The 19,988-nt window shown below is 35.2% G+C and overlaps 2 protein-coding genes across 5 annotated transcripts; one reads left to right on the forward strand and one right to left on the reverse strand.

Moving 5' to 3' along the window:
* Positions 1-2,394: 2,394 nt before the first annotated feature.
* LOC125188736 (putative sucrose-phosphate synthase 1) lies at positions 2,395-9,738 on the reverse strand. Of its 2 annotated transcripts, XM_048085762.2 has the most exons (13): positions 9,382-9,738; positions 9,204-9,293; positions 8,012-8,253; positions 7,673-7,736; positions 6,889-7,587; positions 6,135-6,248; positions 5,845-5,976; positions 5,583-5,759; positions 4,622-4,675; positions 4,478-4,540; positions 3,447-4,376; positions 3,144-3,271; positions 2,395-2,820 (listed from the first exon to the last, which is right to left on the reverse strand). In XM_048085762.2, exons 1-13 carry the CDS (start codon positions 9,562-9,564, stop codon positions 2,544-2,546), a joined length of 3,153 nt encoding a protein of 1,050 aa, XP_047941719.2. In that variant the 5' UTR covers positions 9,565-9,738; the 3' UTR covers positions 2,395-2,543. The 2 variants fall into 2 exon arrangements, with proteins under 2 accessions (XP_047941719.2, XP_047941720.2); XM_048085763.2 differs by lacking the exons at positions 9,204-9,293; positions 9,382-9,738 and having other exon boundaries at positions 7,673-7,746; positions 8,012-8,145.
* Positions 9,739-13,937: 4,199 nt separating this feature from the next.
* Positions 13,938-18,541, forward strand: LOC125189181 (calmodulin-binding receptor-like cytoplasmic kinase 3). Of its 3 annotated transcripts, none has more exons than XM_048086437.2 (8): positions 13,938-14,190; positions 14,722-15,170; positions 15,290-15,538; positions 16,291-16,574; positions 17,330-17,495; positions 17,579-17,668; positions 17,840-18,135; positions 18,259-18,541. In XM_048086437.2, the coding sequence occupies exons 2-8, from the start codon at positions 14,921-14,923 to the stop codon at positions 18,466-18,468; spliced, it is 1,545 nt and encodes a 514-aa protein (XP_047942394.1). In that variant the 5' UTR covers positions 13,938-14,190; positions 14,722-14,920; the 3' UTR covers positions 18,469-18,541. The 3 variants fall into 3 exon arrangements, with proteins under 3 accessions (XP_047942394.1, XP_047942396.1, XP_047942395.1); XM_048086439.2 differs by having other exon boundaries at positions 14,725-15,170; XM_048086438.2 differs by lacking the exon at positions 13,938-14,190 and adding an exon at positions 14,247-14,386.
* Positions 18,542-19,988: the final 1,447 nt, after the last annotated feature.

The raw sequence follows: 19,988 nt of genomic DNA on the forward strand, positions 1-19,988 counted from the left end.
AGATCCTATACACCCCTGTATATGCTCAAATAATATTTATATGATCAATAAAGAATTAATTTTAAATGCAGAACCTAGAACGAAAAGTTACTAGATCATTATAAGAAAATATCTAAGGTTATGCTCAAATAATATTTATATGATCAATAAAGAATTAATTTTAAATGCCGAACATAGAACGAAAAAAATACTAGATCATTATAAGGAAATATCTAAGGTTATGCTTACGAGTTACGAAGTAAAAATAAACTTTAGATGCTCTTAGAATAGCTTTTTTTTTTGGTTATGCATTCTGCATTTGTGGGGTTGTTACTTGTTTTGTCTATAATAAAATAGGTTATGTCTTAACTGCAGAAGTGTACAATTACAGTCACCGAAAATATTTTCATCATGAATATGCATTTAAATACAGATCTAGTATACATTTTAGTCTAGGCTATCAAATTCCAAATCCAACTATCAATATATGAATTTAATTAAACACTGAAGTGGAGGTCGGTTAACACGTTCAACTGTAATATACTCCCTCTGTTTTAATATATTTGATTGGTATTCTTTATCGAATTATCCCAACGTGGTTTCTTTTTTTAGTAAATATTTTATTTTTACTTATACTTTACTTTTTTTATCTCTCATACTTTATTCTCACATTCTATCTCGTACTTTATTTTCTCCAATACATTATTCTCCCTCTTTTATCCTTACATCTCAGGTTCAAATAATGCTTCAACTATATTGAGATTAAGAGATAAAAAATTGGTATGTGATCAAATACTAACTAATTTATAGTATAACTAATAACTAATTTCAATTTTGTATGTTAAAAATATTAACACAAAGATATAAATTTATCAATATTATTGTATTGATAAACTTATGTCTTTGTGTTGAAAATTAATTAGTTATTAATGTAAATTAGTATTACCATAATGCGACCCAAAATCTTCAAAAATTAGATTAAGATATTAAAATATGTACATTATTATATAATGGAATCCCCAAAATTAGATTTTCTTTTTCTCAAACCAATAGGGTATAGCTCACAAATTTCATCCCTAGTCACTAAAGATGTTATGCATAATTGAAACCAACAACCTCATATTTAATATGTTTGCATATTTAACGGGAAACATCAACCTCAAGTACCTCAATAATAAAAAGAAGCAATGCCTGCGTTCTCCGTAGGGCCTGTGTGGTACCGGAGTTTGGTTAGCATTTACTATTTTTCTTAGCTAAAACCAACTTGGTACCGTATTCATTTTCTTTTTTTAAAAAAAATAAATAAAATTATCTTACTTTATTCTATCACCTACTTTACTCTCTTTTTAACTTTCCTACTTTATTCATCTCTCCTACTTTTCAACGCAATTTATTAATCTCCATGCCCAAAAATTTTGTAGTACTCCGTATCAACATAGTTGGGACGGAAGAAGTATATTATTATTGTTTAAACAGGTAATTGTATTGTAATTTTGTACTCTCTTTCGTTCCATAATAGTAAAAGCGTTTCTTTTCAGCACGCAATTTAAGAAAAATTGTGTTGCATGAGTTAAGTAAAGAAAGAATAAAATCAAATATGAAAAAGGTAGAAAGATGAAGAGATAATAAAGTAAAGAGGGAGTAAAGTAAGCAAGAAGAAATGTGTTGACTTTTACTATAAAGTAAATAACTTTACTAGTACGGAACGTACCAAAATGATAAAATGACTTTACTACTATGAACCGAAGAGAGTAATTGTTTGAATACCTCAAATGATATTTATCATTTTATATTTATATAATTATATTTCAATGGATATACACGCAAATTCGATATTCATTGCTTACTTTCAGCATCAGTTCAATGCCTTTCAATTATGAAAATTAATTCCAACAATCACCTCATTTTTGAACTTGTAACAGGCCAAAAAATGGAGCAAAATTTTACAATTTTGCAATACGTATAACTGCTTCAAAAAGTAACGCTGCAATCTGCTAAAATTAAAAAAAATAAAAAAAAAATAAAAAAAAAAAAAACTATTGCGGATGATGCAGACGCATAACATTGCAATATTCACATAGTAACACTGCAATCTGATAACAGACTGAAAAGAGAATACCGATTTTGCCCTTCAGCGTTTTTTCATGTGTCAATTTAATTATAATAGGTTGTCACATGACAAATTGAGAATTACACGATCTTCAGATCTAATGGTCTATGGTGGTATAGTGTTACGATAAAAAGAATTTTCCTATTAATACATCCATATATAAATATAGACATAGATTTCTTAGCAAAGTTGCGTAAAGATATATATGGCACATTATTTCATGCTAGATCTGGTTTAATAAAAGGGCTTCATTGTAAAAGTTCAACGTGTTAGTGGGTGGTGAGCTATGTTAAAATTTATACATGTACAGAAAAATCATAAACTTTTATTTTAATTTGATCAGAGCATCCAAAATTTTTTACATAAAAGTAATCAAATACATAAGGAACAAACCCATACACAACATATGGTATTACAGTGCATGAACTTAAAGGTTATACAATGGAAAAGGAAGCTAACCCTTGAGGAGCCCTAGTTCTTCCATTTGAGCACGGAGATCTGAGCTGCTGCATCCTTGGGAAGTCCGGACGATATTGGGGCTGTCATTGCATATAACGTCAGCAAGCGGGTAGCTCCGATTGGCATGGAGGCTACTAGCGCTGCTGCAGACGCCACTCAATACGACAGACTTGTGGATGCCGCCGAGCAAGCCTTCATAGTCAGTGTCTCCACTTTCCCCAACAAAGACCACCACTTTCGACAAGTCCATACCCCACCGGAGATACAAATACCTGAACAACAAGTTCCCTATAATGATTTACCGTCTCATTTCCCTTACTAACTAATTGAGAATGAGATTGAGCATGCGTATATTCAAATGTGTAATGCACGAAGGATGTATCATAATGACCTCTTTTGATCAAACTATTTATTTGGGATGCAAATCCAAAGGTTAATATGCTGTCTTTTCATCTCAAAATGAAAATGGGACATTTAAATATTAATCAGTTTTCAACTTTAGGCAAGAGATTACACCCCTAGGCTGATATTATTCTGCCTCACAATATTTGGATAAAAAGGCATGACAAGAAAATTTATCGAAATTAATGGTTACCTTAGAGCTTGGGAACGAGACGCCAGGACCGGGACTACGTTTATCTTGCTTCCATTTTGACAATAGATAACATTACAGCGTAATGCCTGGATTCTCATCAGCTTTCTCACCTCCCTCACAGGAGGGATCTGCAAAACAAGAAGAAGTTATCAAGTTACATGATGCTAATCATTGATACATAGGTAAGGCAAGCAGAACAAGCCAATAAAAAAATGCTAAATAAAAACTAATATTTCAAGCTTGAAATGTGATAGGCCTCAATACTCTAAAAGGATTAAATGTGTGAAGTAATGAGGACTTTACCACTCCAGGTTTCTGAACTTTAAATGAGTAGCAGTAGTCAGCTGAAGTTTCTTCATCTTCAACAACAATGTGTTCTTCCTTCTCTCCTTTTTTATCGGTTATAGAAGCTGCCCAACGTACTAATGTCTTTCTCAAACCCTCACCGCCCCAGCGGTACTCAATATGTGAATGATAATATAAGTCAACAACAAACGGGCTGTCTTCTGAATGAAGAGATGAATAGTAAAGATCACCACCACTGTTGCAAATGAATGAGTCAAAGTCAGTAGGTTTCAGTCCTTCGGATTCCAGAAAGGCACGTATTTCTCTAATGTTGAGTGATGTTGCTAATATAAACCCCACTGAGCCTTCGGTCCTTTCTGTCTCTAAGACCTCAAAGATCTTCCTAACTGTTTCAGCAAAACCAGAACTTGCATCAGAGTCCACAGCAATCACAATAATGTGTTTCCTCCTCCTAAGTGCAGGGAACTTCTGATCTCCTTTTTCAGAAGTAGAACCAGATTTCTGAGCACTCTTTGCCATACCCTTCGACCATGCTTGCATAGCATTTTCTATCTTGCTTCTTTGATCTCCGGAGTCTAAGGAACCATCAATATTTTCTCGGATGTCCTTACTTCCATCAAATGAGAATTTTAAGTTCAATGATATGTCATGTATGTCCCTCAACGAGTCACTCGGTGAATCTGACTCAGAACTTTCATCATCACTGCCGTCATTTTTGTTCTGCAGCCAGCGAGGTTTCCTTGGTTTGCAACTTGCGATTTTGGAGAGATACGTTTTACAATGTTCAGGCCATGAGAAAAGATGAATATTCTTCAACCCATTTGCTCGACATTTAGCCCAGAGATGCTTATCAGCAACCAGCTTCAAAAGAGCATCGGCTATAGCTTGCTGATCATGGGGATCAACAAGGATACTGTTGTCCAGTACCTACAACCAATAAACATAACCAATTATACATAATCTCCAAAAAAAAAACTATGTCCCATGAATACTTATAGAAAGAGAACTATCAGAAGAAAGTAAATTACCCTATCTATGTCAACAGGGCCACCATTTTTTGTTGCAACAATAGGTAAACCATGTGCTGCAGCCTGTTACAGAAATCACATACGTAACCAGCAGAAAAATTGTATATGTCAAGGCTTAAATACATTCGTAATTACAAGGGATACCTCAATCAGTGTAAGGCCAAAAGGTTCGATAAAAGCCGGATTTATGAAAACCCCCTGTCAAAAGTAATACACTTAGGCTTTAACCAATTAAAGGATACCAGGAAAAGTTGTGTGTTCCAGGAAGCACCAAGGGAATACAAGAGAATAGATAACACACAGGTTGTAACATAACATTAAGGAGAAGTTTCACTGACATGAGAAAAACAAAACCTCCAAAGTACTCAACATATTGAAGGACCAGACTGAGATTTCAATTTCCACTCTTTTGCATCTTTTGGCAACTTATTTATTTACGTTACCTTTTTCATATACTGACAAGTATTACTTCCTTCACCCTCTCTGGCATAATCTAACCATACAGCTCATGCAAGCAAGTCATCGGTTCATCATAGCCAATAGGCACCAGAACATACGGGCTCTTCTAATAAAAGGTTACAATTTCTAGCTTCTATCAGTTCCATAAGGAGTAAAAGTTTATTCCGTAACATCATTCCATGGTTTTTAGAGATTGCAGACGAGTCAAGTGCAGAAAGATCAAAAACACATCTGCCCCACTTCTAGGAATCCACATTAAAGGGCTGAGTTAGTTATTCAGTATAGAAAAAGTTGCACAGGATTTCTCGAATGTGCTTTGAGTAAATACTAAATAGGAAGATGTTATCTAGATAACATTCTGATATGCTATTGTTTCTTTGGGGAAAATAACTAGTACTTGAGATATCCCCAGCATCTCGAACAAAGGCATTTCACTCATGACAAACACCTCCAAGAAAGGCTAATCTATTAGGTCGAATTAGTTATTAAAAAGCACAAAAAAGAATTAGAAACTTGTTGCAATTCAAAAATCAGTTTTAAGTCCAGTAGTACTGAAAACACTGAATCTGAAAGCTACCAACTTTAATAAATAATAATGCTTGCTTAGCATGGGTAATCAGCTCGAAACCAAACAATATGAGGGTACCTTGGTCTTTGCTGCTAGACGATATATGTCAGCAACATCTGACTGCTTGTGGTGTTTAGGATATGCTACTTGCCCATAGAGATCGTACTTATCAATCAGCTTAAGAATTGACAGAAGAACAGAAGCATTTGGGCCTGGCATTTCATCAATATTATCACGACTTCCCATTATTAAGGTCTGCAGACAGAAAATTAGTAAATGTAAACATGAGAGTAGTAATCAGATGAGAAAGCATTCACCAATCCAATTTTTTGTTACTTACAAGATTAGCAAGCTCCCTTAAAGGTCTGCACTCCCCAAATGCTTTCACTAAGGTTGTCAGATTTTTCTTTGGATCTGGCCTGGCAAGTGCAAGAATCATAGGCTTCCTTGGGTTTGAAAAGAAACGCATTATCTGTCCCAAAGATACAATCCACATTAACAGAGTACTTACCAGAACTTAGAAACAACTATAAGGAAAGGGGTTAATATATATCACATATAGTTAGCAATAGAATCAGTAGAAAAGGTCTTGCCATACTACTGGTTTAGAGCATGGATTATCTGTCTAACCTCAGTCCAGATTGGTGGATCCGGAGACTTTCCATCTTCGTCTGGTTCAGGTTCCGCATCCATGTCTCCATCATGTGGAATAATGTGATGAAATTCCATTCCAGGTGGGATTACCTGAAATAATATATATTCACTCAGAGTAACAGAACCAATAATAACATATACCTCCAACTGCAGTGCAGAAAACACATCTTTAAATTCATTGATGAAGTTCTGAAAGTATAGCAACATATGATGAAGGGGAATAAATTCAAGATAAATCATTAGAAGTTTTCTCAAGCTTAAGGAAAGACTGGTTTCTAAAAATTGTCATGACTGAAGCAAAACTAGAGTATGAAATATTTTCATCAAAATTGAGACATATGATGTAGTTCAGATCAGTAACAGAAAGCAAGATACTTCGTTGCAGAATGTTTAATGATTAAAGCAAGAAAGCAATTTCTTTTCTTTTTTAAGAAGTTGGAGGTGGAATCATTTGGAAAGAGGAATGCAAAAAACGCCTCTGGCAGTTTTGTTAGTGAAATCCACATTGAGTTGTGCACAATAGATCTGTGGCAGATCTGAATCAAAGTAAAACCCAGCAAGCAAACACATTCGCAGCTTTATACAACAGCCTATGCAATATGTTCCCAGAAGAAATATGAATCAACCAAAGCTGCAGAACTAAGTAATTCTCAGCTTTAATCACTAACATATGAAATTAAATAGCTGAAATCTAGTCAACTTCATCTCCGAAATACTAAAATGTACTTACAACCATGCGAGGCATGAACCTTCCATAGCAGTTCACATTGCGCTTAATCCTGGCTCGTAACTTACGCTCTAATATGGGGTCAAAACCATCATATAATCGCCACTGCTCCTCTATCTCCTGTCTGGTGCTAGTAATAACTATTTCAGAGGCATCGAGGGATAACTCTTCTGCCTCTATTCTTCGCATAATTTTATAAGTAGAATTGATCTCATCCCTCGATAGTCGGCCTTGTCTCATAAGTTGTTCCAGTTTATCACGGCCTAATGAATGACCAGTAAAAAGCATGGGAACATTCAGGGCACCAGACAAAAGGGCAGCAGAGTCACCTGCATCTGCATAGTGACCATGGATAGCTACAGGCCAAACTGGATGTCCATTTCCAATTTGTTCACCGAGAACTTTTGACATCTGAATAATATGGTTAAGAGCACCATCTACAAATTCAGGGATGTATGGCCATAGTAGCTCTTTTTGTATATATTTATCTTTTGGCCCAAAAGGGACGCGAACTATATAAGCACCACTACTCTCTCCCATCTCATCCGTCAAACCCTCAGAATTTCGTGGTGGCAGCATCTCCGTGGGTTCACCGTAACTCCAGTCTACTTCAGGTGATGATAATTGTCTAGTTAGTAGATCAACGCGATATACACCTGGCATTGAACCTAGAGCTCTTGCCAGTTCAACAACATACTTTACCTGAAGGAAACATTGAAGATATCATCCTTACAGACAGAACTTCAACAAATATCAATGAGAACAAGTTCAGCAGGATCAGCCGTACCTGGCCACCAGTATCAGAATCACGGCCAAGCTCCATGTTTTCACCACGTATCAAGCCATGAAGGCTGCAAGAGTCTAGTTGTCAAGAAAGCATGCAACTAAACAAAATTAATTTCTACAATAATTTGATTAAGGCATCAGATAAATGAAACTTGCATGCCCCAAAACTCAGAAAGCTCTCAGTCAATAGTTTTGCTGACTCAAAAAATGGTAGTAATAGTTTTTGTTGAACTTTACACTGGATAATTGAACTGGAGAGCATGAGAGCCGAACAAGTTACTCAACACATGATAACATTTATATTAATCATTCTCATCCCAATAGAAAATATAAACCATACCTAATCAAAACAATGTATAACTTTTTCCCCTTCTGTTGACTAGCCCAGGCCTCCATGGTTTCAACTGAACTGATTCTAGGCAGCCGGGCTTTATTGGTTTCACCATGAGATGAAAGGTCACTAACTACATCCCCTTTCTCTCCCTCAGATAGGTCCTCAGACATATCAGCAACTGCTTCTCTCCGACCTCGTTCTCGCTCAAGCCGCCGTTTGTTCCTTCTCTGTGCCTCCTCCCCTTCGAGCTAAAAACAATAATTACTTTTAGACGGTTTTTATGCACAACATCAAATTTGGCCTTATAAGAGAAGAGTATCTACTAGTGTTGAACAGATCCACGCCTATATCTGTTTGGCATGATTATGCCCAATATTTGACTTCTAAGCAAACATGAAAATAATTCGCATAACTGCTAAGAACAAATAAACCTAATGGGGAGAAAATTTCCAGAAATCATCAAGTATTGATTATGGAGCACCTAAGAAACTACACTACAATTGAGATAATTCACCACCCCGTACTTTAGTCTGTTAACTGTTTGTAGTAAGTAAAACGCCCGGTTATAAGTTTCAGGATCCAACTACAATAAACAAATATGTAAACACAGATAATTAATGTCCAAGACATATATCGTAGTAATCCTGCAAAAAATAGCAGCCATAGCAGTTTGATTCTATAGTATTTCCAGTCAGTGATCGCCTATTTCACAGCAACATTCGGAGACAATAATGATATGAAGCTACCGTACTTGGTCACAATGATCTTTTGAACAAGAAGCTAAAATAGTAATGTTGAAGCATGCTAACCATGGCACATGAAATAAATAGACAGAGCTTTTTCCAATTTATTCCACATGGACACTAGCATTGCAACTGAACTCTGCTTTGATTACCTTCATACTTGCATTGCTCTCTTAGTGTACAGTATAGCTAATCATACTTTTATTTCACTATGATATTAAGCAGCACCGAACTAAATAGCTAACAATTTTGAACTAACTAGCTTGCATTACTACAGATTTAGCATCGATTTCATGGTTCCAAACAAAAATTATACAGGAAAAAAAAACATCATTCATGCTTCCATAAACAGGAAGAAAAAAAAAAGTGATCACCGTAAATAGCTCCTAATCAACATTAATTCATTATTGAAAATAGAAAAAGGAAAGAAAAAAAGAAAAAGAAAAAAAAAGGACCTGCTTTTTCTGGCGAGCCAAATTCCAAATCCGCCAGCACATGTTCTCGAGCCTCGTATTCCTCTCCTGCGGACTCCGCGTCGCCTGCGCCTACAAATCAAATCCGCACATTCAGAGACGCATATACACATTTGCAGAGCGGAGAGGAAAATCGCAGTGAGAATTAGTAGTAACATACTCGGAGCCATGTGCGGTGGAAGTCGGTCTCATCGAATCCGGTAATGACCTCCTCGACGAAGTATCTGGTAGGGCTGAACCTCCCCCTCTCCCGCAGCAGCAGAGACGACTTCGCTTCGTCGATCCCGGGGCCAACATCTAGAATCGCTTCCAAGTAGCTGTTTATCCAATCATTCCCCGCCATCGATCTATCACTTCTTCTGTTCTGTTTTCGGAATTGATGAATGATGATGGTGATCAGTGTAAAGAGAGATGGGGGAAGAAGATGTTTCTGGAGGTGGTGACTGACTCAAATTCAAATAAATATAAATTGTAGAGAGAGAAAGTGAAAGATTCTGGGAATATTGAAAGAGAGATGACTCGGTTGTTAGGGATTATACATTATGTAAGTTTGCGTATAAATTCTTTAAAGTGGAAACTAACTTAGTTTAATTTTATTTTATATACTGCTTTTAGTATTAAAGCTGAATTTTATGATTATACGAAAATGCATAGCTATATTTGGAAATAAGAGAAAGCAACGTGTTTTTGTCCACTGAAAGTGCAGTCATATTGGTCGGCTTTCTAAGGTTGATTGACACATTTCAAAATATATCAACAGTCATCAATTTCCTTTTTATAATGTTCATATTACTATTTTTTTTAGATGTGTGGATTGTGTGACCCTCGAAAACCATTAAGTATTTTATTAGTATTTATTTTAATACTATAACTGATTAACACACTCTTTTTCTTAATGCCACATAAATTCAAAATCACGTCACTTCGGTGCCTAATTTTTTTACTAATCTATAGTACGAAAAAATGAACTCAAAAAGAATTAGAAAAGTCACTCTAACACATGTATGTCCACATAAAATTCAAGATGATTGTAAAAAAATTATCGTTGAATAAATTGGCATAATTTTCAATAATCCGATACATAATTGATTAACGAACAATAGTTGGATCTTATTAAAGTATATAATTGGCAATTTAAAATGATAGTACCCACTTATAACCATTTTCCAACTGTTTTCATTTTTATCTCGGCAAAATCAAGTTTAGTAAAATCATTAATTATTCTAGAAAAGCAAAGAGACATAAATCACATGACGACCAAAAGTGATGGACACATGCATGAGAGCGACACGTTCTAACATTTTCAACAACTACGTTCCATCCTTTTCCAATTCACTTTCTTTCAATTTTGCCAAGGTGGCACTAATGTGTTCGTTCTAATCTTAACCAATCAATATCTAACATGTGTCGACATTGTTTGTGTTTGGCAAACTTGTTGTAGAGAGAAGTACTTCAAACAAATTATGGTTTAATACTATTATCATAATTGTGGACTGAAATTCCAAGTACGAAATGCTAAAATCTAAACCATGATTGAAAATTAATTTCATTTTAAAAAGAGCAATGATAAACAACCAAATTTTGTACAACTTAAATAAAGTTATATTAATAATTTGATGTATTAGTTATATATTAAAATTATAAATATAGTAAATGAATAAGTTAAAAAGACTTATATCGTTTAATAAATGGAGTATAATAATAATTAAAAAAACATGATTTGATTACATCCACACGTAAAATTTTGACAAAATGGTGATACCTACACTTATTCATTTGTCATGTCAATCATGTATACGAAAATTTCACGTTACCTTATTGACGTCTAAGTGGTACTCCCTCCGTTTCTTCATAGTTAAGTTATTTTATTAATTTAAGAAGTTTCTTTATAGTTGAGTCGTTTTACTAATTTAGGAAGTTTCTTCATAGTTGAATCGTTTGACTAATTTAGGAAGTTTCTTCATAGTTGAGTCGTTTCCTTATATGGTAACATTTTTCCTCTTTCTTACTTTACTCTCTTTACTTTATTCACTTTATATTTTATTCTCACTACCTTTTCCTTTCTCTTATTTTTTTATCTATTTATTTAACACAACCAACATTCATTTCTAAAACTCCGTACCGAAAAGTACCGCCTCAACTATGAAGAAACGGAACGAGTACCCGATTTATTTTTAATCGAAATATCACAGTTGACGTGTGTATAAGACATGACAGTATTATTGAGTTAGAAGACATGACAGTATTATTGAGTTAGAAGATCTTATAAACAGTGGGTTTTTAATAATTTAGCCACTTCATTTACATGACTAGACTGTGGCGTTCCTAGATTATGATAAAGAAAGAGGGTCAGATAAAAAAAACAAATGAAAATACCTTATCATTCAAAAGTCATATATTAATGATTGAACCACCTAAATTTGGCGTACTCGATTATACTTTTACTTCAACAAAATTCAGTGGTTCAATTCAATGCGGTGAAGTTTATAGGGAAAATTATCATTTTTCTAAGTTTATATAATTAATATAGATCATCATGAATATAAAAGAAATGAACATGCTGAATTGTTTATCCAATTTGATTCTATATGTATCTATAACTGTGGCGATATCAAGTTAGAGATTCACTATATAATACTATTTGGTAGCTTAATTTATAATTAGAGAACTTTATATAAAGGCAACATACAGAATACTGACTGTAGAAAAGGTAAGAAACATATTGGGTCAAAAGTTCACCAAACAAGCCCAAGCCCAAGCCCATTCAAAAGATAAATAATTACAGTTAACTAGTACTCTACTAGTATGTTTTATTAGAAAAGACTACAAATGGTATATTTGAAATACTCCACAGCATAATGGTTAAGATAAAATACATAAATTCAAATACTCCACAATATAATGGTCTATTAGAAAAAAAATAATTACATTGAACTAATACTCCATGTTCTATAGGAAAAGACTACAAATGGAGAATAACAGAGTAAAATTAATCAAATATAGCAGGTATACTCTTAAAATCAATAGATAAAATATGAATTTATATTTACTAGCAATCATTAATGGACCAAAAGTTTAGTGAACTAAGCCCAAACCCATTTAAAAGAAATGTCATGCGGTCTGACAACCAAATGATAGTCTCAAAAATATTTCTGGATAATAGTCCGGTCAACGCAGACAATGCCATCCATTTAACATTGATTAATGGGGTTGAATCCTAATAACACATTATATCATAGGTGTTTGGTTTAGTGCCTATGAGGCTATGATAAACCCAAATCCAAGTAAAAATATATACACACTGATCCTAATCGCATGATTCCATCGAGAGACATAATCTTCAAAACAGAATCAATGTATGTGCGCAAGAGTAGTAGAGGATCGAAGAAGATCCCCGAAGATTATAAGATACCTCAATAATTTTAAGGTTACATGGTACGTGAAGAGTCATCCGAACTTGATTGATAATATGATCCTACATAACGTTTGTGTCGACTTTTAGACGAACAGTGCCCTCACTGATTGATCAATACAATTTATGAAAAATATGGCAACTCCAAGTATGCTTTTACACTTAAAAATCTATATACGTGATTCAACGCTAAAAGACCATGAAGCCCTTAACCTTATGCAAGAAAATTACTCTTCTTCCTTATACCCATGACTCTATATATACTTCAATTTTATTATATTTATTTATTTATTTATTATATATTTTCACTATATACACCATATGAATTTGGGTGTTACAATTTGTCTCATGCATTGGCATCGAAAGAAGACGAAGTTATTGTTAACTTAAGCTTTCAAGCTGAGCGAGAACGTAGTAGGAAAGGTGGAGTAGGAGATCCGCTCCAGTACCAGAGTGCCCACCTGGAAGACCACCTACAATTATATGGGTATGTGTTTGTAAATTGCCATATGAAGTAGCATAAACACTTTTCTCGATGAAGAATCGAGAAGCTCTCAGTAAAGATCCAAAATCTTGTCTAATTACAGGCAAATTAGTTGACAGATCCTTATGAATGAGCTAATCAAAAGCGAACTCTTACCAAAGCAAGATGAAATCGGACGAGGCCAGTCTCCAGGTTGAAAAGAATGAGAAAATTTTGTTATGATAATTTATAATATGTATAAGTTCATAAGTTTAAATAAATTAAAAATAGTTGGACGACATTTAATCGTCAAAATGAAAATAAAAATAAAAATAATTAAAATTTAATAATCAATGTAATGATAAATGTGCTCTAATTTGATAATACCTCCGTCCACCAAAATTTGTCCCATTTTTCTATTTCCGTCCGTCCCCCAAAATTTATCTCATTTCATTTTTACCATTTTTGGCAGTGGACCTCATATTCCACTAACTCATTCCTACTCACATTTTATTATAAAACTAATATATAAAAGTAGGATCCACAGTCCACTAACTTTTTCAACTCACTTTTTATTACATTTCTTAAAACTCGTGTCGGGTCAAAGTGGGACAAATTTTAGTGGACGGAGGTATTTAGTACTATAAAATTAACCTATCTGGTCTAGAAAACTAAAACATTGATAAGCTATTTTTGGATGATCTTGATTCTTGATAGATTTTGAACATGCATAAAATGAAATTGGCATCAAAATTGAGCTAATACACCATGAATTAGCTGGCAAAGACTATACCATTGACCAAGAACTCCACCATCGAGTCAAGAAATTTGGATGTGTACGCCATCAATCAAGCTCTGAATTTTCAAGACCATAATAAGAAAATAAAAATAATGTCCACGCAAATTGGAGCCCACCAATTTCCCGGGATCCATCCGCCTTCGGCCGGTCTGTGTAAACTCCCATTAACATTATCACTTCAATCATCATTAGATAATATTCAAACTGGCCATAGAGTGATGTACGTTTGTGTACACGCGTATATATGTATATAAAATTACCCATCGCATCTCTGCTACCAGCCGCCTTTTATCAGGTTTGATCCCTTGACTTCAATAAATGGTTTTCCTATTTAGTAATTCAGAATGTTTGTTATCAGTCTTGGAATTTGAAGTGAAATAGTATGTGTTTCCGATAAAGTTGCAGTCTTTATTGGGTGATTTTATGTGGGCTTTGCAAGTTATGTGTAATTAAAGAGGAAAAAGTTGTGTGTGGTTGGCATATTGAATCGGGTAAGCGTGGTTTCTGTTTGATTGGATTTCTTTGGTTTCAAAGGTTTGTGCTCTGATTCGGGTCTGGTTTATTTGTGGGTTTGACTAATCTTAATTTTCTGGTGGAGTCTTGATTGGTGGTTTTGGGTATCATCTGTTGTGTGCGTGAAATTCTGTATAGTTTAATGGTTTCTATCCAGTATTTGGATTTTGAAACTATAATTATGATTCTAGCTGATTGATTATGGTTTGTATTTAGTGGAACTTTATGTTATACTGGTACATGAAAATTGTGAAGGAATAAGCATATGCAATTTTGACCCGTGCTTATTTGTCTGGTTTATTGGTTTCTGCAGCAGTTTGATGTATCAGGCTGATTGTGCCTGCTTCCGCAAAGGATTTTGTGAACCTTGAATGGAGATTCGGTTTTAATTTTGCAACTGAACTTATGGCTCCATCTGTTTCGACTACTTCCCTAGCTAAGCTGTAGCTAGGCTTGGGTGTTGCTGTGGACATTCATTGTTTAGAGAATTCTGGTCTGCCCTTCCAAAGGAAATGAAACTAGTTTTGCTAACATTGTGCTTGCTCGTGGGATCTACGTTAACAGCTGCCTCTGGGTCGCTGGAGCATGAAACGGGTTGTGGAAAGTACCATGTTACTAACTCGGATGATCCTAATAGCCAACTCTTCTATATTGACGGAAAATTGGTAGATAGGTATTTATTTTGTAAGGCTATGCTCGAGTATCGTGAGAGACAATGCTTTGTTCATGAAAATGTCAGAGATAAGTACTGCCAGTCATTAGGTACCATCAAACTTATCTATATCATATTTGCGGCTTTTCATTATAAAAGAGGTTTATGCTTTAGTCACCTAGATTTTGTTTTTATACTATTAATACTTTTTTGATCATGTATCTTGCAGAGAAACTGCATTTGCTGTCTGGTAGAAAATCCCTCCACACTGTTGTTAGAGATGGATATAGTGAGATTGATTCTGATAAAACAACTTTGGGTAGGAAGGAGAAGTATGATAATCCTCTATTAAAACCAAAAGTGCTAGCCATGGCAGTGCCGGCTTTCTTTCTTCTGTGTTGTACTTTGATCTGTCCGTGTTTTCAAGCAAGGAAAAAGGATACTGATCATACTGTTCTATCCAAGGAACCAATTTCAAGTGAGTTACATCACCAACTCTGTTCCAATGTTTGCAATTTTATCAATTGTTTTTTTGGTTTCTTTTGGACGTTGGTTGTTGCCAGTTTCATTTTCTTTTGATAAGCATAGGTCGGAACTATGTTTGGTTGAACTTAAACCTTAAGCTATCTTTTCAGAATAATTGAGTTTGGTGGATTCACTTCATCATGCACTCTCATAACTGATTTACTAAAGTAAAATCATGTATGGTTTTCTACCACGTCTCTATCTGAGAGTATCATAGTGGAAGCACACTTAACCACCCACGGATTCGTACATAAACAATCAGTGCATCTACGATTTTTGACATGTGAACTTTGTTGAAACTTTTTCCAGGTCTAGTTTCTGAGTATTGAACTGTTGCAAACCCGTGCATAGGGTAGAATCTGGAAGTTTTTATCCCATACCTTTCTCTTTTGCATTAACTGTGTCTACCGGAATGGTATTCTATACTTATTTTGTCAGCTTTTCTTTATGTTGGGAGTTTAATTTGCACAGCTATTTACACACCTTGTTTTGCATTAAGCCCTGAAATTTGATGTCCTTGATTTGATGAGCCCATAATTATGTTTCTTGACTCGTTAGTCTGTAATTTGATGATTATCTTGTCATCTATCTTGCACAAAATATGCATATGCTGTTCCAGATTTTGTATATCACATTGGAACTTGCATCTGTTCATATCTAAATTGCAAGGATTTGCTTATACTGACATTGGCACTGTTCTTGCAGCTGATTCAGTTTCATCTTTAGAAATGAATCCTATACTTGAGAAGTTTATCGGAAGCCCACAGAGAGTGCCGCCAAGTCCCTTGAGAGTTCCCCCAAGTCCTTCAAGATTTTCAATGTCACCGAAACTCAATAGGCTTGGATCTGTTCATATGAATATGCACCAAGTTATGAAGGCGACCCAAAATTTTTCTTCTTCCTTACAAATAGGTGAAGGAGGGTATGGGACTGTGTACAAGGGTGAACTACCAGATGGCCAGGTTGTTGCTATCAAACGAGCAAGAAAGGTATCAGATCATTTTTTTTTTGCGTTAAATGTGCAGTTCATGCTACCTTAGCTTTGTGTTTACTGATAACTACACGTGGCTCTGATTGTTAGTGAAATTTCTTAAATTGATTGCTGTGTTCACATTGGATTGAAGTACTGAACTACAAAAATAAAGAAAGAAGTCTTTCTGCATGTACATAAACAGATACGCATTTTGGTGATTCTGCTAACTTCTATGATAAGAATTTTGACTCTCTTTCTTGCCTAAGATTATGCACGAGATATTTTAAGCTCTCATTTTTTCGAACTGTCATATAAGTTAGAACTTATGAGGTCGGGAATTGTTTTAGAACTCATGAGATGGTAAATCTTATTTTGAACTAATGCGATTGGATAAAATAAAGTGGAGTTTTGTTGATTTTAATAACAATAAATTGGTAACTGAAATGAGCTCTGAATTACTCCAAAGAGGCCACCGTGTATTTGCTGAACTCTAAAATGAATGAAATGTAAGAAACATAGCCCTATAAATAAGAAAAACTTCCCTAGGATCATATGCTCACAGGCTTGACTCAATAATATAACCTAACAACTTAATAAACGACTCAATACCTGCTAGAGAAATAGTAGTATCTAATTTATACGACTATTCTACTGCGTCCCTATCATGAGCAAATGTTAGTAATCATAAATTTCCCTGTTATGAGCCCATGTTATGCACTAATGCTTGTTTTGGTCAATATATTTAGTTTTTGTTGTGGGGAATGAGCGCAGGAACATTTTGAAGCCCTGAGGACTGAGTTCCGAAGTGAAGTCGAACTTCTGGCTAAAATTGAGCATCGCAACCTAGTGAAGCTCCTAGGTTATCTTGAGAAAGGAAATGAACGTCTGATCATCACAGAGTATGTGCCCAACGGTACCCTTAGGGAATATTTAGATGGTAAAGCCTCTAGACTTGGGAAAATACCAATTATTTTCTTAGGTAATGTTAAATACATAATGTTTGGCCAATGTTTCTGTTAGGGAACAAGGGAAAGATATTGGATTTCAATCAGCGTCTCGAGATTGCCATCGATGTTGCTCATGGCCTAACGTATCTCCATCTATATGCCGGTAACAGCTCCAATTCTATGGACTAGATTTAGCAGCTTCAAAGCTGAGTTCATTTCGATTTACACGTGCCTTGATTCATGTATTGTTGCTGTTAGTTTGTGCTTGCTTTAGTATCTAGTTCATTTGATTTTGTGGAGGTATCGATGTCTGATGATGCTAACAATTTTGCAGAGAAGCAGATAATCCACAGGGACGTTAAGTCTTCGAACATTCTGCTGACAGAGAGCTTGAGAGCCAAAGTCGCAGATTTTGGATTTGCTAAGCTGGGTGACGACGCGGACAAAACTCACGTATCGACCAAAGTAAAGGGGACAGTGGGTTACCTTGATCCCGAGTATATGAAGACGTATCAACTCACAACAAAGAGCGATGTGTACTCATTCGGGATACTGCTTATAGAGATATTAACTGGGCGTAGGCCTGTGGACCTCAAGAGAGTGCCGGATGAGAGGGTGACGGTGAAATGGGTAAGTTTATGTTTGTATCGGCACTAGTCTGTTCTTTTATTCTTCTGCGGAACACTTATTTTGGGGATGCAGACAAGGTTTACGCCCGTTCCATTTGCGAGCATGACATGGTTGGTGATGCAGGTTTTTCGCAAGTACAACGAAGGGAGATTTTGGGAGATGGTGGATCCTCTGATGCATGAGAAGATAGATAAGGAGATCTTGGCGAAGATGTTTGGTTTGGCGATACATTGCGTGGCGCCAACGAGAGCAGACCGGCCGGATATGAAAGCCGTGGGAGAGCAGTTGTGGGGGATTAGAATAGACTACTTCAAGAGTGAGAGGAGAGAGTGAACTAAGTTGTGGTGGATGCTTTTCATGTTCCTGCTCAACCACTATTATTATTTCTTATACCGATTTTTATTCACACTTGCCCTTATAAACTGCTCTCTCTCGCTCTCTCCATATTTCATAATGTTGTAGGTTTGTTGATGGAAGGCTAATAGATATATGTTTGGTCAAGTTTAGTGGTTTATCCTGCTCCGAATGAGATTTTCAGATTTGGTAATGAAAATATTAATTATTTAAAATTTTGAAAATAGATTATTAATTATTTTTCATAAAGACAAGTTAGTTAAAAGTCATGCAGTGACTGATTTACAAATAGGTTGATTGAATCTAGTTACTACTACTACTCCCTCTGTATCATTTTGCCATTTTTAGTTCAATTTTTAAAAATGGAAAGTTTCTTTCTCGTATTTTCTCACCTTTTTTCCTCTCTCATATTTATCCATTTTTTCTTCCTATCTTTCCTATTTTACCTAATTTTTCTCCTTATCTATTATTTTACTAAATTCTCATTAAAACATGCGGCATTCATAAATGAGACTATTTTTTATTGGCATACTACTATTTTCTAGGGCAAACATCTTTGGATCCCTATTCACATACGCAGCTATATTTTAGCGTTAAAAGGAATTTATTGAAACACAAACAATAGATACAAGGACATAGTAAAATAAAAGTTAATCTGGCCATATGTGAACGAGGTAATTTTCAGAGTGGGGTGGGCAAAGATATGATAAAATAAGTAAAATATGATGAAGTGAAAACACAATTATTGTTGATTGTTACTAGTACAGTATTAAATAGGGAATACAAATTAGAAGCAGAAAAACGATATATAAATAAGGTGGACCATGTTAAAAAATGTGTAGGGTAAATTGTCATATTATATTTAATTTTAATATTTTTTCAATTGTCTCGCACCTGCGTATGATGGAATGGAATGGTGGAATAGAATGTGATTCCTACTTCCATTCTATTTATTTATTTGGTGTGATAGAATGAATGGGTGAAGACGAAAATGCAAAGAAAATCCAAAAAAATTAATATTTCATTCATATCTTCGTTCCATTCTAACCATCCATTTCATTTTATCCTCATTTCATTCTATTATATCAAGCATGGCCTAAATGTTCTGTTTAGATTTATTTACGTGATTTGGGTGCTGAAATTAAAAAATGTGACTAACTAGAATATTTGCCACGTCATATATAAGAGCACTCCCAATGGCGACGGCGATAATCCGGCGATTTTTCGCCGGATATCGCCGACTTATCGCCGGCCATTGGGAGAAGGTCGGCGATTTTTCGGCGAATTTCCTACCGAATTTACGCCAAGCGGCGTTTTATCGCCGAAAAATCGCCGGATCATCGCCGGCCACTGTGGGGAGCTGTTCGGCGATAATCCGGCGATGATCAAAATTTTTTTTTTTTTTCCCTTCAACGGTCATATTCTAAATTCCACCCCTATAAATATTTCATCCTCTTCCTCCATTCATCACCCACAAACTTCATTCACACAAATTTTCA

The sequence above is a fragment of the Salvia hispanica genome, chromosome 5 (assembly GCF_029641045.1).
Source record: "Salvia hispanica isolate PSC_SH4W2 chromosome 5, Shi_PSC_v1, whole genome shotgun sequence".
Classification (NCBI taxonomy): Eukaryota; Viridiplantae; Streptophyta; class Magnoliopsida; order Lamiales; family Lamiaceae; genus Salvia; species Salvia hispanica.

Coding starts and splice junctions, on each gene's coding strand:
- LOC125188736 (XM_048085762.2), bottom strand. CDS start 9,564: ATGGCGGGGAATGATTGGATAAACAGCTACTTGGAAGCGATTCTAGAT. Junction 9,294..9,381: donor TCCACCGCACATGGCTCCGA/GTATGTTACTAC, acceptor TTTGATTTGTAG/GCGCAGGCGACGCGGAGTCC. Junction 4,377..4,477: donor GCCCTGTTGACATAGATAGG/GTAATTTACTTT, acceptor TATTGGTTGTAG/GTACTGGACAACAGTATCCT.
- LOC125189181 (XM_048086437.2), top strand. CDS start 14,921: ATGAAACTAGTTTTGCTAACATTGTGCTTGCTCGTGGGATCTACGTTA. Junction 15,171..15,289: donor TAAGTACTGCCAGTCATTAG/GTACCATCAAAC, acceptor TGTATCTTGCAG/AGAAACTGCATTTGCTGTCT. Junction 17,669..17,839: donor GTATCTCCATCTATATGCCG/GTAACAGCTCCA, acceptor ACAATTTTGCAG/AGAAGCAGATAATCCACAGG.